Source organism: Heloderma suspectum, chromosome 4 (genome assembly GCF_057233095.1).
Source record: "Heloderma suspectum isolate Gila_16-S chromosome 4, 16-S_ref, whole genome shotgun sequence".
Taxonomy (NCBI): Eukaryota; Metazoa; Chordata; class Lepidosauria; order Squamata; family Helodermatidae; genus Heloderma; species Heloderma suspectum.
In genome coordinates, this window is record NC_139461.1 from 238353066 (window position 1) to 238367696 (window position 14631).

General features: G+C 45.6%; 1 protein-coding gene across 3 annotated transcripts; it reads left to right on the forward strand.

Annotated features, from left to right (window-relative positions):
- Nucleotides 1–3: 3 nt before the first annotated feature.
- LOC146348306 (zona pellucida-binding protein 1-like) lies at nt 4–9873 on the forward strand. 3 transcript variants are annotated; one of them, XM_084852821.1, is made up of 10 exons: nt 4–142; nt 1911–2000; nt 2902–3015; nt 4281–4418; nt 4963–5175; nt 5678–5778; nt 6479–6653; nt 7113–7283; nt 8355–8433; nt 9066–9873. In XM_084852821.1, the coding sequence occupies exons 1-10, from the start codon at nt 103–105 to the stop codon at nt 9364–9366; spliced, it is 1422 nt and encodes a 473-aa protein (XP_084708947.1). In that variant the 5' UTR covers nt 4–102; the 3' UTR covers nt 9367–9873. The 3 variants fall into 3 exon arrangements, with proteins under 3 accessions (XP_084708947.1, XP_084708945.1, XP_084708946.1); XM_084852819.1 differs by having other exon boundaries at nt 68–354; nt 9066–9610; XM_084852820.1 differs by lacking the exon at nt 4–142 and adding an exon at nt 574–707 and having other exon boundaries at nt 9066–9604.
- The last annotated feature ends 4758 nt before the right edge of the window (nt 9874–14631 follow it).

Below are 14631 nucleotides of genomic sequence, written 5' to 3' on the forward strand. Positions count from 1 at the left end.
GACGTATAAAGAACGCGCGAACGGTGGCCGTCGAGGACCAGACACAAGCCGGAGGAATAAACACGCCGAGCCACGCCTTCTGGTCGAATAGCGGGGAAAAGGATGGGCGTTAGAATGCTGTGGCGTCACGAAGGAGGTCTCGGTAGTGTAGCAACCGGCTGGCTCGTGCTGGAATTTTGCGGGTTCTGTCCCAGCAGGGAATCCCCAGGTCCCCGCTGCTATGGCGACAGAGAAGAGACGCCTTCCTCCGCTCTGGAGTGCGCCCGATTGCCCTGGAGTCCGGCTACATGTCTTGCCAGGCCGCGGCCAGAGTCGCTTTGGGGATCCTGGTCCTGTTGCTCTGCCATGGGCCCGGTATGGAGAGGGGCTAGAGCGAGGTGGCCGGTTTGCGGGGGGAGCGTTCCCATTGCTTGGCGGCTGATTCTCTCCACCCGAGGATGTGGAACACATAATACCCGGAGCAAGGAAGCAGTAGAGCAAGCAGCTATGGATCGAGCAAGGGCGTGGAGCCCTTAACAGTGGTCTAACAGGCCAAAATCAGAAGGGGAAGCTTTCCCCATCACTGCATCTGCATGTCGGTGAAACATACTTTACCTGTGGGCTTCTGCGTGTAAAAACGATTTGACTCTGGCATGGGTGCTCTTCCTCATGAGGCTTTTATTACATCATGGTTCTGGCTCGCTCACAGAATTTTATGTGGGCAGCAGGTTTGGATGTCATTCTCTTCCACTCTTAACCCTCCCATGTTTATCCACCACGTCCATCTCATTTCCTTACCACAGAAAATCTATTAAGGAAGAAAAGGCGGAACAACTGCACAGTGCCTTCTGATTGGTAGTATCAGGAGCCCTTTATCTGGAAGCATCCCATAGGCCTGGTTTGCATGTAAGGACAACCCAGAGTATGGGTTGTTGAATTGTGGGTTGTCATTAACATGCGAACCCTGCACCATGGTTTACTTATGTGTTATTAACCACAAACAGCCCAGAGTTCACAACCCAGCAACTAAGCGTGGGTTTTCTTCCTCGGTTGTTTGTGGTTAACAGCCCATAGTTAAACCATAGTACAGGGTTTGTACGAAATGTCAGCTCCTGATTCAATGATAACCCATACTCAACCCATACTCTAGGTTGTCGTTATATGTGAATCAGGCTGTGAACAGATGGAATTGCCTAAGAATCACCTCTGACATGGATTGCTTTGGAGCAAAATGGCCACCCTTTTTATGGACCCCTTGCATGGGGCTTGAGCTGTGGTGAAGCTCTAGACTTCAGGCTTTCAGGATCAACGTTTCTTACTAGAATCCTAAGGTCCACCAACTGGCTTCAGGAGAAAAATAGTAGCATGGGGCCTGGGGGAAGAGTACACAGCCATATTCAAAATGGTGGCTAGATGATGCCATCTCCTTATTAAACAAGCTTTTGTACCCCAGGAGGTATACTCTGGGCTAACTTACATATACAAGTATGAATTTATTGTAAACTGCCCTGGAAACATCTAAGTTACTACAGATTAGGGATTCTAATGCAGAACTCTAAAACTAGCTAGCAGAACTACACAAAGACCTGGTCAAAGGCAACCAAGTCTTACTCATATTTTACAGGTGAGGAACACAGGCTGAAAGATAATCTATTAGAATAAAACTAACCATTGCAGACAATGTATTGTTGTTAAACTACTGGGAGTAAGAAAACCTTGCCAGTCTGCATATCAAACATCTCCCAGTAGATCCTGATCTGTCTTATGCCTACCCCTGGTCTAGACATTGGGAGCTGCAGGCTGGGCTTCAGATCTCACGGTGCACCTTGATACTGGGAAGTACAGCTTCATGGACAGTGAGGTCCAGCAGCCTGGATAATACAGTTAACTTCCAAGGATGGCAGCTTGCTGAGATCTTATCTTCTTTTCAGCCTGCGGACTTCTCCCTGACTTGTACTCATCTGACAATGGAACTTCAGGACTGGCACATATTGAAGAGACATCACCTGATGAAGAGATGGGTGAGAACATAAAAAGATAAGTTCCATTCAGCCAACACTGCTTTTAGATCCCTAGCAATAGATGTGGATATCACCTTAAGATCAGAGTTCTTGTCCACTGTGGCCTTGTTTCATCATGTTCCAGTAGCCATACGTTGTGTGTCTTGCAGCTCCCCGCTACCCATAGCTTATCGCCAGAAGGTTTCGACGAATACCACTTCATACCATTGATTTGGGGCAGAAAGTCTCCATATTCCAGTCTCTGTTACAATGGTTATACACTCACCTGAAATCTTATAGTGTTTTTTTTTAGTTTGGGCATCCCAAGATGGTCTAACAATCCAGCTCACTTGAGTGGCTAGAGGAGTCCCTTAATCTTGAACAGGGTGGTGACTGCTCTGAAGTAGAGGGAATAATCTTTTCCACTTTACTTGGCAAAGATAATCCTGGTGCACTCATCTCTCTTTGCACTGCACCAAAAGCAATAAACCTGCTCCTGTTAGGAAGCTGCTTTATACGAGGTCCAACTGTCCATCTAGCTCGCAGTTGCTCTCTAGGGTCTCAGGCAGGGGTCTTTCTCCATGCCTGCTACCTGGTCTTTCTAACTAGAGATGCAAGGGATTGCCAGGGACTGAACCTGAAACTTCTAGATGCAAAGAACTGCTGAGCTATGGTCCCTGTCTCTGAAAGAAAAGAGGAGCTGCAGACTGACATCTGTCCCACAGGGACAGCATGGGCCTTGAATCCACAGCCTTTGCGTTGTGCTCTGACCAACTGAGCTACCTGGGTGATAGATGTTCTGTAGATGTGTTTGGTTAATGTAGACCCCAACTAAGAACTTTGTCTTTCCATTTCCCGCCAACTTAGACCAATGTCAAATTAATTCTTTTCCTGATTGACGATAGGCTGTTGATTCTTTCAGATCCCATCTTTGTCCATGTTGGTGCCCAGAAAATCGCAGTACCCTGCAAGCCTGCAAAGATGGATTTTGTGATTGGTAGTAATCCCACCTACAATTGGATCCTGGAAGACGGAGGTTAGGCCTTATTGCTCGGGGCTCTAGGTTTCTCTGTGGATGTCAGGGACAGACATGTGAGGGAAAGAAAAGGAAGGTCCCTTGGGAGAAAACACTTATGCCAGGGCTTCTAATGTCTTGTTAGCATGGTCAACCTCAGATCATAACTAGCAATTTTTTGCACCCCGGATAGACCTGAACTTTTGGGCCAAAGAAATTGTTTTCCAAATATGTTATGGCAGGAATAAGTTCTATCTTACCTGTGTCCTCTGTTTAGCCATGCCTTAGGCAAGAGCCCATGCTGGCCACCTCTAGATTCACTATTGGTCAGATAGATGTAAATTACACTCTGAAGAGACACAATCAGCCTCCCAAGCCAGCTTCCTTCTGGATCCACCTCTTAATAAGTGTTAGAGAGTTACAGGGGAGGGGAGCCCATTCGCTTTTGTGACACCTCCCCAGTTACTGCTACATGGAGGCCATAATTTGGCTGAAATTGGTGGGGTGGGGATGTTGGGGGGATTTGTGGAATTCATTATGGGACCCCCCACCTCCCCCCCACACACCTGCGTAATTCAAGCACAATAGTCTGAAGGTGCATGAAAAATTAACTTGAAAATTAGTTGATATGTCTGTTTTAACTTCTCAGATGTGAAACCCACGTTGACTAGAAAATGGTTGCTTGAATTCAAGTCTGGGAAGTTCAGTGGATGATGTGGTGGCTCCTTCACAACATCTTAAAATGCAGATTATGAAAAATACTGGAGCAGCTGCCTTGAATGCCAGTCTTGGGAATTCAATTGATAAACACCTACCTATTCGGTTTAACTTAACTATGTCACAGATCTTCTTGGCTCTTTAAGATCCCTTTTACTGAAAAGTAATGACTGAAACAAGCTGCGAGAGAACGATAACATACAACTTAGTTATAAAATAGCAGTAACAGATCACTAGGTTAATCACAAATGCAAGCTGCCTGGTGTATAGTTTTTAAAATACGATGTGTGTTATAGAAAGTTGGGGCTCAAAAAAGGGATTTTGTATGGACATTAACGGCACCAGAGTGGCAAGAAAAATAAGACTGTCTGGGCAGTGGGTAGGTCAGAGACCAAAGAGACTAGAGCCAGAGGGGTTGAATTTCCTCATGGAGCTGGAACAATATTAAAGGGCTGGGGGTTTCTCTTGAAGTTTCTCGACTTCAATACAGGTGCCTTGTCTGATTGATTGGCTGGCTCAATTGGAGTGTTACCCTTCTCAGACTGTATGACTCTGCCCTCTGATTCCAGAACCCCACTCTGTCCATGGTGATGCTTGCCTTACTCTACATAAATTTCGTGTTGAGGACAGTGGACGCTATGCCTGCACCATCTCCTTCACAAAGGAACACCAGCCCTATAACAAGACTTTCTATCACACAGTGGTGGGTAAGTGTATCCCTTGCTGTCGTGAAGGATGGAGAAAATATGCAGTAATGAACATTTGACTCTAGAGGTGATTGGCAAGAGAATAACTGATTTTGATCCATATGTTACCAGGCGGGAGCCAAGAGGAGGCTGTGGAAGGAACATAACTAGCAAGAAATATGAGAGAGGTTATGGATTGTGGCTAGACCCTGTGGCCAAGCGTATCTTGTTATCTCTTCATTTTCTTGAGAATCCATTGTCTTTCCCAGGATCTAGGTCAGCTTTCCCCAGCCTGGTGCCCTCCAGATGTTTTAGATGATAACTCCCAGCATTCCTGACCATTGGCCATGTTGACTGGGGCTGATGGGAGTTGAAGTCCAAAACATCTGAAGGGCACTTGGTTGGGGAAGGCTAATCTAGGTCTTCCTAATCTCTTTCCCATCTCCTGACATCTTCCTTCACAGTGAACTTGATGTGGAGGATGCAGCTTCCACAGTCTTTCCAGTCCTCATTTTGGTAGGGGAAATTGCATTTCTGTCCCTACTAATTTTGTCCCTTTTCCTAGGCTATCACATACGTGGAGAGTTGCAGGTCCTACTGATTTTTCAGACCAGCTCGTGTGATGAAGCATTGACAAGTGGGTTTCTGAAGACCCTGCAGGAGCATCTGAGTCAAGTAGTGTCCCACCTCCACAGTGAGCTCCTACCTGGGGACACCACCTGCTTCCCCACCTTGGAGCAACCCTTGGATGAGTTCAACCTCCAGGTAGAGCTAAAAGGTCAGAACCACAAAATGCAGGGCTTTTGTAGAGGCTGATACAAGAAGTCAGAATGGTTGGGTTCAATCACAGTTTTGGGTGGAAGTGAAATTTAGAATAGTGGAGGTTCACGCAGAAAGGCAGGATTTATCAGCTGAAGTTGCCTACTGAAAATGTTAGAAGTAAGTGTTGTCTGAAAATGTCCCTTTGTTGGTTGTTCTAGAACAGGCAGATTTTGGATAAAAGGACATTTCCTTGGAGTGGTAGGAAGGCCATTTCTTCAGCAGCAAGAGCTGTGTTGGAAATGTATCATGAACAAGAGCATTCTAAGTTGAATTAACATCATGTACTTACTGCATTCATAAATCAAGTGAATGACAAACAGCATATGGTAGACGTACTTCATACTTTGCCTTATCAGTATTCTGGAATGATGGCAGGAACTTGGATCTTGTGTGCTCTGGTAGAAGAGGGAATTGGGACTCAGCACAAGGACAGCAATATATTTGTCTTTGTTTTCTAGTATCTCCCTTTGGGAAGGACTGGGATGAGTCCTGCTCCCCCAAGATTGATGCTTTGGCATTAGAATGCTATCAGTCAGCTGTCAAGACCAATCTGCAGCAGGTGCGTCACCAAAGCTCATCTCTGCCCTCCCAGGAAATGGCTTGCCAGGGTTCTCTAACTACATATTTCTGCCAAATGTCTGCTGTGGAGCTGCCTTGTGCAGTGCAAAATAGAACTATGTCTTTTATCTGTTGATCAACCACGCTGGAACAAGGCTAGTGCTCACACAGTGCTTCTCATGGAATGGCTGCTTCTTCTGGAGCAGGGATTGCATAACTTCTCTCTTCTACTCTGTTCGCTGCCTTCTCACCTAGCCAACGTCTGTCAGTGTGGATGCTTCTTGCATCCACAAGCTGGCCCTTGTCAGTGGCTGACCTAAGAGGGTGGGGCTGTTTACTGTGGTGCAAGAACTCCATGGCTGTGAAGCAAGAGGTTTATCCAAGATTATGAGGAAGGGGATGGTCGCTTCCATGTAAGGCATTTACTGTGACATTGCTACACTTTGATCGCACACTTTTACAAGGTATCTACATGACATTGTCATCAAACCATTATCCTCCTGTGTTTTCCCTGTGCTCCTTTAGTTTTTTCTCCCTTTTTCAAGGCATGCGCGCACGCGCGCGCGCGCGCACACACACACACACACACACACACACACACACACTATGATGTATTTCATATATCATTCAGTTTAGCCCCTAGACCTCCCAGTCTTCCTTCTTTTCTTGCTTCCCTGACCATCCTGCCTGTCTCCCTACAGGCCAAGGAAGCAATAACCAAATTCATGGAAAAGAACAAACGCTTTCCCCTGGTAGAGTCAGTTGCCTCCCGTGATGCCTTCATCAACACCTTTTTCAACTTCTTGGAGGGTGGAAAATGCCAGAGAGGTTATGGACAGACACAGGAGCTACAGGCACGCTGTCCCGACTGCTGTAGTGAGTGGAGCAGGTGATCCATGAGCTGCTGCCCCATCCCTCCTCAGACACAGCCTTTGGTCCCATAGACTGCAGTCTCTACGCTCCTGAGAAGCCTCCCGCCACACCTGTCCCTCGCTGTTATCCCCCTGCTGTGTCTTTCCCCTAGAACTTTTTCTTCAGCTCTGTTGAGTGCCTCTTGGAGTCCTGCTGCAGATTCCATCCCGTCATAGCCAGATGTCCACCCATTCAGCATCTTGCACTAAGCATGACTCCCTTAACTCGAGGAGAGACATTCCGAGAACTCCCTTGAGGAGGCCAGTGCTGCAAAAGATGCATCTTGGGTTGGGCCCACACTATATGTGCCCAACTTTGAACTCCCTCCCCAACCTTCCTTAGCCTGATGGAGGAATATCCCAGGCTCTGCTCCTTTCACTTTACAATCCTCTCTTTGCTTTTATCTGCCATTTTGCCTGACAGCCTTGTGCCCTCCTGGAACATATAGTGAAGCCACAGTTGACAGCTGTGTCCTCTGCCCAATTGGGAGCTACAGCCTGCACTATGGGGAAACCATCTGCACTCTGTGCCACCATAACTGGCTTACTTTGCATCCTGGTGCCAGAAAAGCTGAGGACTGCAGGAATATGAAAGGTATGTATCAGAGTGGAGAGAATTGGGCATTGGGGTCTTACTTCCTTAGAGTCGCCTCTGGACTTTCCAGCAGGAATTCTTGGACTGCCAGACACAGCACCAAACTAGATGTGATGTTGAAGGTGTCTTTGCATTTAACATGCAGGTTTTAAAAAATGTAAATAACATCAGCTTTGGGGCTGATATTTATCAGGATTGCAGCTAGTGAGGCGGGAGGAAGTAACCCTTTCCTCTCCTGCTGCTGTCCTGAGGAAAATCCCTCTGAAGCTGGTATTTGCATTGGGAGGAAATCCCCCATTGGTGCCAGCAGGGGATTTCTTCTTAATGCAAATGCCAGCTTCAGAGAAGAGAGGAAAGGTTATGTTTTCCTCCTTCCTGCTGCAATCACAATTGCTATCAGCACTTCCAGCTGAAGCTATTTACATTTAAAAAAAAAAGTAAGTTAAATGCAAAGACATAACTAAAGTTGCATCGAGTTTGGCCCTGAGCTTCCAATTATCTTGCCTTGTTAGTGGCACAAACTGGAGGAAGAGGTGAGAGCTAGTATTTCAGGAGTCTGAGAATGGTTATAGGGTGTAATGAATTAATCAGAAGTGTGTGTGTGTGTATATATGTGTGTGTGTGTGTGTGTGTGTGTGTGTGTGTATATATATATATATATATATATATATATTAAACTAAATAAGGCGGGGGTGGGCAACTTGTGGCCCTCCAGATTCCCATGATCCCTCACCATTGGCTGTGCTGGCTAGGGCTGATGGGAGTTGTAGGCCAGAACATCTGGAGGGCCACAAGTTTCCCACCCCTGATCTAGTGAATGAACAGGCATGAGCATGTGTGGATTTGGTCCCTGCTCCCAACAGTATTTGGCTGGATGTTTTCCTTTGACTGCTCTTCCCTCTGCGATATTTGTGCCTGTCTCCCACTTAACTCTCTCTGGAAGCTGTGCCCACTTAACTACAAGTTCCTGCAATTAATAGAGGTAGATGTAACTGCTGGATGGGTGGTTTGGCTCTGGATGCTGTGACCATTCAAGAAACTCTTGAACAACCTGTGTCTCTTTTCATACAGTCCCTCCATCACGTCGTTTTTCCGTGCTGATGGTGGCCTTTTCCTTACCGCCACTTGGCTGCCTTTGCCTCATTGTGCTGTGAGTTCTGGGGTATTCACCTTTCCTATCTAACCTATCTAAGGTGAAAGAGATTTATGGCTGGGTGGCTGGGTTAAACTATTGAGGGTTCATGAGAGATCCTTAGAAGTACAATGGCTTTGCAGCCAATTATCACAGATTGTTCCTGATCAGGAGGAACATAAGCCCAGGGAGAGGCCCCATTACTGGATCTTATATCTGGATTACCAGTTCTCCTATACATCCCTGGCCTCTGGGACCAGACTGTATGAACAGCTTTACACCTGTGCCTACCTTACCTGCGTCCTCCTGCTAACTACTCCCCCTCCCCCTGGCATGATTTCCCCAGAGGCCTGTTAACACTTTGGCCCTTCCTTTTCACCACTGCATAGGATTCTTAAGAAACACCAGCCCTCATACACTCATATTGTTCCTCCACCCCATTTTAAAGGGGCTTGTACAATGATCACCCACAGAGTCCAGGCATTAATGGGCAAGATGATGTTACCACTTCCTAGACAAATTGTTTTGTGTTACTGCAATGTGCTGCTGCCCATATTTTGCTCATGGGGTTCTGGGAAATCACAACAGTATGGGAGGTGTGCCAGCTCTGCCTTATGGTTATAAGGGATTCTCTTATCATCCCTGTGCAGCTTCTGCTATTGCTTCCGCCGTCGCTGGCAGAAACACGATTCCTCTACTACAAACGATGAACAGTCTAAGCAGCAAAAAGAAGACACTGCCCCTGCTGGATACACTGCTCTTGTGGACTCCCCAGAACATGACTCTGAACATACTGATAATGAAGGGGTCACGTTTCCACCTCCTTCTGAATTGGAAGAACAGCCAGGTGGGGTTATGTCCCCACCCTTTCCTGGGCCAGAGGAACAGCCTGTTATGGAAAACGTTGTGTTCCCACCATCCTCACCTGTCTCAGATGCAGAAAGTGCATGACTCAGTAATGTATTGTCCAGCAAGCAAGCCTGCTCCAAGTGTTTTTACAGGTTGCTGATATGCTAACCAACCAGCTCAGATAATCCCCATCATTCCCTTGCTCAAGCTCTATGACAGAGACTGCATTTGCACAGACATACAAAACAGTTTATTTTAGAAAGCAGGTTCAGTCTATAAATTCATTTGTGAATCTACCTGTTTGGATCTTGGTGATAAAAATAAATTCACTTAGCTGGGAAGTCCTAATAGCAGCATACAGCTGTACTCAAACTCTGCTGGCAATAACTTCACCTGGTAGCCAAGAGTGGCACATGCATTGCAAGTAAGAATCCCAAGTAAGATAATCAGTGTCCACAGAATGGAAATGTTAAAAAGAATCTAGCCCAAATCCTTTCCTCCTCTCCCTTGACTTTCTTTAAAACATTTTCCTCCAAACACAGAGCCCTTGTCTGAAAGGCAGATGAGCCCCATCTTGGTTTATCCTACAGACATATAATCTCTCAAATCAAGGAAGCTTGAAATCTTGTGTGTTATGTATTGAGATCTAGATCTAGATATATCAATCGGATTAACTGAGTAATCCATTCCAAATGTAGGCCATTTACTGTGTTAGCAAACCAACAGAAAAGGGGAGAAAAAGACAAACCCCAAGATGCAGATATTTGTCAAGTGAACTGAACACATCTTCAATGAACTGAAAATGTAAAGGCTCTTGATTGCAAATGCTACTCACCATCAGGGATGCAAATAGTACTCTGGTCAGTTAAGGAGTATTTCAATGCAGTGCCAGTGAGTGATTAGAAATGGAGCCAAGAAGTCATGTTAAAGGTAGACAACTATATGTGAGCCAGAGTTTCAAGAGTGATCTTTGCTTGGATATCTAGTATGCCACAAAGATTTCAGAGGGGCAAGCTGTCTAGTCAAGAAATTACTCTCGCTGCGCCTTTGAGGTTTCCTCACCCTTTGTCCTGATGTCTTCTCTCCTTTTCCTCTTCCTTCACAAGGCAAAGTCTACCTTTTGGGTGTCGTCGGCAGCAATAATTTTGGATGGAGAACATAGGCAAGTGCCTGGATTAGAACCCAGGCCACCCACTCCAGAGAACAACAGCTGGATTTACATAATCTCCTGTCTCTGCTCCACATATGGGGCCCAGGTCTTCCAGCTACATAGCCCAATATTGGATAGGCTGTCTATGAAACAGCATAGACTCAATATTCAATAGGTTCAGTCCTTGACTACACAGTATTCTGGTGAGGTCTGGGAAGAGTCACCCAACACAGTGGGACGGTACAGTGCTGTAGCCCATTAAGAGTGACTGACACATGGGCTAATAGCTTCACCTGGCAACTGTCTCCCTTATTTAGGCTCCAGGTTGCATTTCATTTTGTCTAGTCCCGCCATCCTATTGAACTCCCTCCCCTATGTTCATTTAGTTGCTTGCCCAGATCTGCTGGTTCTTTCTCTAGCAACCACTCCAAAGTCCAACAGCAATATCATGGCTTCATTTATCACACTGGAAATAACCAAGGGCAATGTCAGGGGGGACACTGAGCAGTTGGGGCCTGCTCTGTTTATGTTGGTGGTCCAGTGGAAAAACTGGGCAAGACAGGCCTGTGTCAATATGATGGTGAAGAATCCAGTATTTTCCCTTTTCCCCCATTGTTATGTTTGAGGTGAGAAACCGGAGGATTCCTACCCATTAACTAACCATCATAAGAAGACAAGCACAGCTTTTATTGAACAGTATCGGTGGTGGACTGCATTCTGATGGCATTATAGAGAAATGGGGTCACCAACCTTTTTGTTCATGCAGCAGGGCCCCTGTGCCTTTGAAGGGTGCATGACAGAAAAGCATTATGTCCTTGGTTTTGATTCTATCCCATCCCACTGAGCTAACCAATGATCAGGGTTGCACTGTCCTACCATGTGTGTTCGTCTGCATATACATACTCATTCACACATGAGCCTAAATGATGCTGGGATCTTTAACCAAAATTCACAGTGTGACACAGCAGGAATGCACCCAGATGGGAGAAGGAGTAAAGAAACAAGCCAGAGTTTAGAGTACTTAATGTGGTTTAGACAGAATAAGTACATGAACAGCATTCCCATGGAGCCAGCAATTATTTGGTTAAATCTATAGGGAAAGTAGGAGATTGGACTGAGGTTGGGGAAAGGACTGTGTGAAATGGGGGAAATGCAGGTAGGCAGAACTCTTGTAGGTCCTCTTGAACCTCATATGGCACAGAATGTATGCAAAACACAAACATGGGTTCTGCTTGAACTCCAAGATGGTACAAAAACAGCATAATGGCAAAAATAGGAAGGGCAAAAACTTTCCTGCAGACCAGGGACAAATGAACTCTCCTCCAGAAGAAGGGACAAACTCCACTGTAAATGTAAAGAATTCCTTCTTAAAATCTTGGGTTTGGGGGAGTCCCCCCCCCCAATATTGAAAGAGGGATGAAGGGATGTAGATAACAGTGACATTTAATGGGAAAAGGTGCAGAGTGCAAAAGAGGTCATGTGCATATTTTGGGTGTTGATTCCTAAACTTAATGGGTGCTAATGGATGGCTGAATACCTATGGCATTATTTTCCAAGGAGGTCTCCAGTACTTCCTGCATAATGCCTTTCCTCTTGAGAGCTCTAAGTAGTCAATTTAACGAGTGTACTTTAACTGAGTGTATTACATTAGAAACTGAATAGGGTACTTACAAAATCTGGAGCCAAGAACCACACCCCCTGTGCATACCATTAAAGGAAAGCTAGTGATCACCCATTTTGCCCTGCATAGCCAAGTCTCTGCTTTATTCCCAGATAAAATGGAGATTTTTGGAGTCAAAGTGCTAGGGAAATGCTCAAAATAACAGTAAGTCTTACCGTCTTGGTAACAACTGCAAGTTACATCTTCGCTTTTCTTAACCCAATATATGTCAATATTTTGCCTTAGTCATAATGTGAAAATGAAATTCAAACAATTGTGTGATCCATTGTGAGGCACTGGTGATAACAGATTATTAATTTAAAATGTATAAATGCTTTAGTGCTTTTCCCTAGGGAGTGAAAAAAAACACCAATAACTACTGTCAGTATCCACTTGAGATTAGTCAGTTCCTTCTAAGGTGGCCATGAGGGATGGTAGGGAGACTCACAACTTGAATCGTTGTGGGGAGTACTTCCAAACATAATTGGAATGGGGGAGCAGTCACCTCAGGGGGGCCATTTTCTGTGTTACTTCCATAGTAAATGTAACTTGTGCTTTGTTCCTTAGCGTGGGCTGAATAATGCCCAATTCAGATGTGGCTTGGAAAGTTAAACAATCTTTGGCTACTTAAGAACCATGAAAGAGTCCACATGTTTCCAAATCCTATGTGAAAATGGTCTAGTAGTGCCACAGGAAGAAGCCCATACAGCTGCCAGCCAGGTAAATGCACATTTGAACCCAAATAGATGCACACAAGTAAAATACCAGTTACATCTTGTGGCTAGAGTAATCCGAACTTAACCTCGTTCTGGAATATTGTATCCAGTTCACTGACGTGTTCTAAATCAAGTTAGGAATATAATTTGGGCCTTGACGGTCAAAAGAAATAACTGGCCTTGAAACTTTGCCGGCATGACTTGTTTACAACCTAAGGGGCAAGGCAATCCTGTAATGCAGGGCAATCACTATGGGCTGATCTACATTGTGCCCGCCATCACAATGAATTCAGTGTCCCGTTCAGTTAAACGCTCTCGCATTAAAACGTGATTATTCACACTCGCCCATTTTTCCTGTTGCAGTGCTCCATCGAATGCACAAGCTCAGTTCACACTCGAGTGCTGTGCTGTTTTCCTTCACGCGCTTGTCTGATCTCGGATGCTAAGGGTAGTCAGCCCCGGTCAGTAGTTGGATGGGCCACCGCCTGGGAAACAGGCTTCCTGCACTGAGCAGGGGGTTGTTGTATCCCTTCAAATGAGACTAAGTTTTACCCCCTCCTATCCCCCGCTCCGGATGTTTTTTTAAAAATTCAGGTGTTATCCTCACAGAATCGGGGCTTCTCCGCAATGTTTTTTTTTCTAATTGATGCATGATCTTCGAAGCTTCGAAGTTGTGACGCTTTGAAGATCATGCCTCAATTAGAAAAAAAAAACATTGCGGAGAAGCCCCGATTCTGTGAGGATAACACCTGAATTTTTTTTAAAAAACTTCCAGAGCGGGGGATAAGAGGGGGTAAAACTTAGTCTCATTTGAAGGGATACAACAACCCCCTGCTTAGTGCAGGAAGCTTGATTCCCAGGCGGTCTCCCATCCAAGCACTGACTGGGACCGACCCTGCTTAGTTTCCAAGATCAGACAAATGTGCACACATCCAGCCCTTTGCTTGTTGCTGAGGAAACGGGCTGCTGCGGAAGCTATGCAATCGGTAGCCGGAAGAAGACATGGGGCCGTTGAGAGCTGTGATTGGACAGGAGGGAAATACAAACACATATGGACAGGCGGGGGAGGGGTCTACGACTGGATATGGTAGCAAAGGTGGAAAATCAGAGCACATTCAGGGGAAATACCGGGATATTAGGATATTGAAAGTGGGAGCATGGAAGTGGGAAATTCTGGTTCCAATTTGAGGCAGCTACTGCGTAGTGTGAAAGGCGGGCAGTGAAACCTCATTGGAAGCGAAAAAAGGTGGTAAATGTAGATCCAGCCTATGTTAGGGTTAATACCAGCGTAATATAGTTCTAATCCTATGCTCAACCAGCAGCAGAGTTAGCATCACAATATTTATTTATTTAAAATATTTCTTGGCCACCTTTGCAAACACTCTAAAAAACAACAAACCACCAGCATAAAACACACAATTTCAGTTACAACCAGTCTGATAAAACATAATCAAGGGAAGGCCAAAGTCATGTAAGTTTTCAGGGCCTTCCTAAAGGTCTGCAATGATGGTGCCTGATGAATCCCAGATGGCAACTCATTCCAGAGGTGTGGGGTCACTGCGGAAAAAGGCCCTCATGCACTCACCCACCTAACTGCCCTCAAAGGTGGATAATTGAGAAAGGCCTTTCTTGCCGATCTTAAAGTGTGGGCTGGCTGATATGGGTGAAGGTTTAAAGCTCAAAACCAGCACTTTAATTTGGGCTCAGAAACACACCAGTAATCGGTGCAGCTGGCACAATATAGGTGTTACATGATCTGATTGCCTCACCCCCAGCAGTACTCAGGCAGCCACATTCTGCATCAGCTGAATTTTCCGGACCATCTTCAAGGGTAGCCCCAA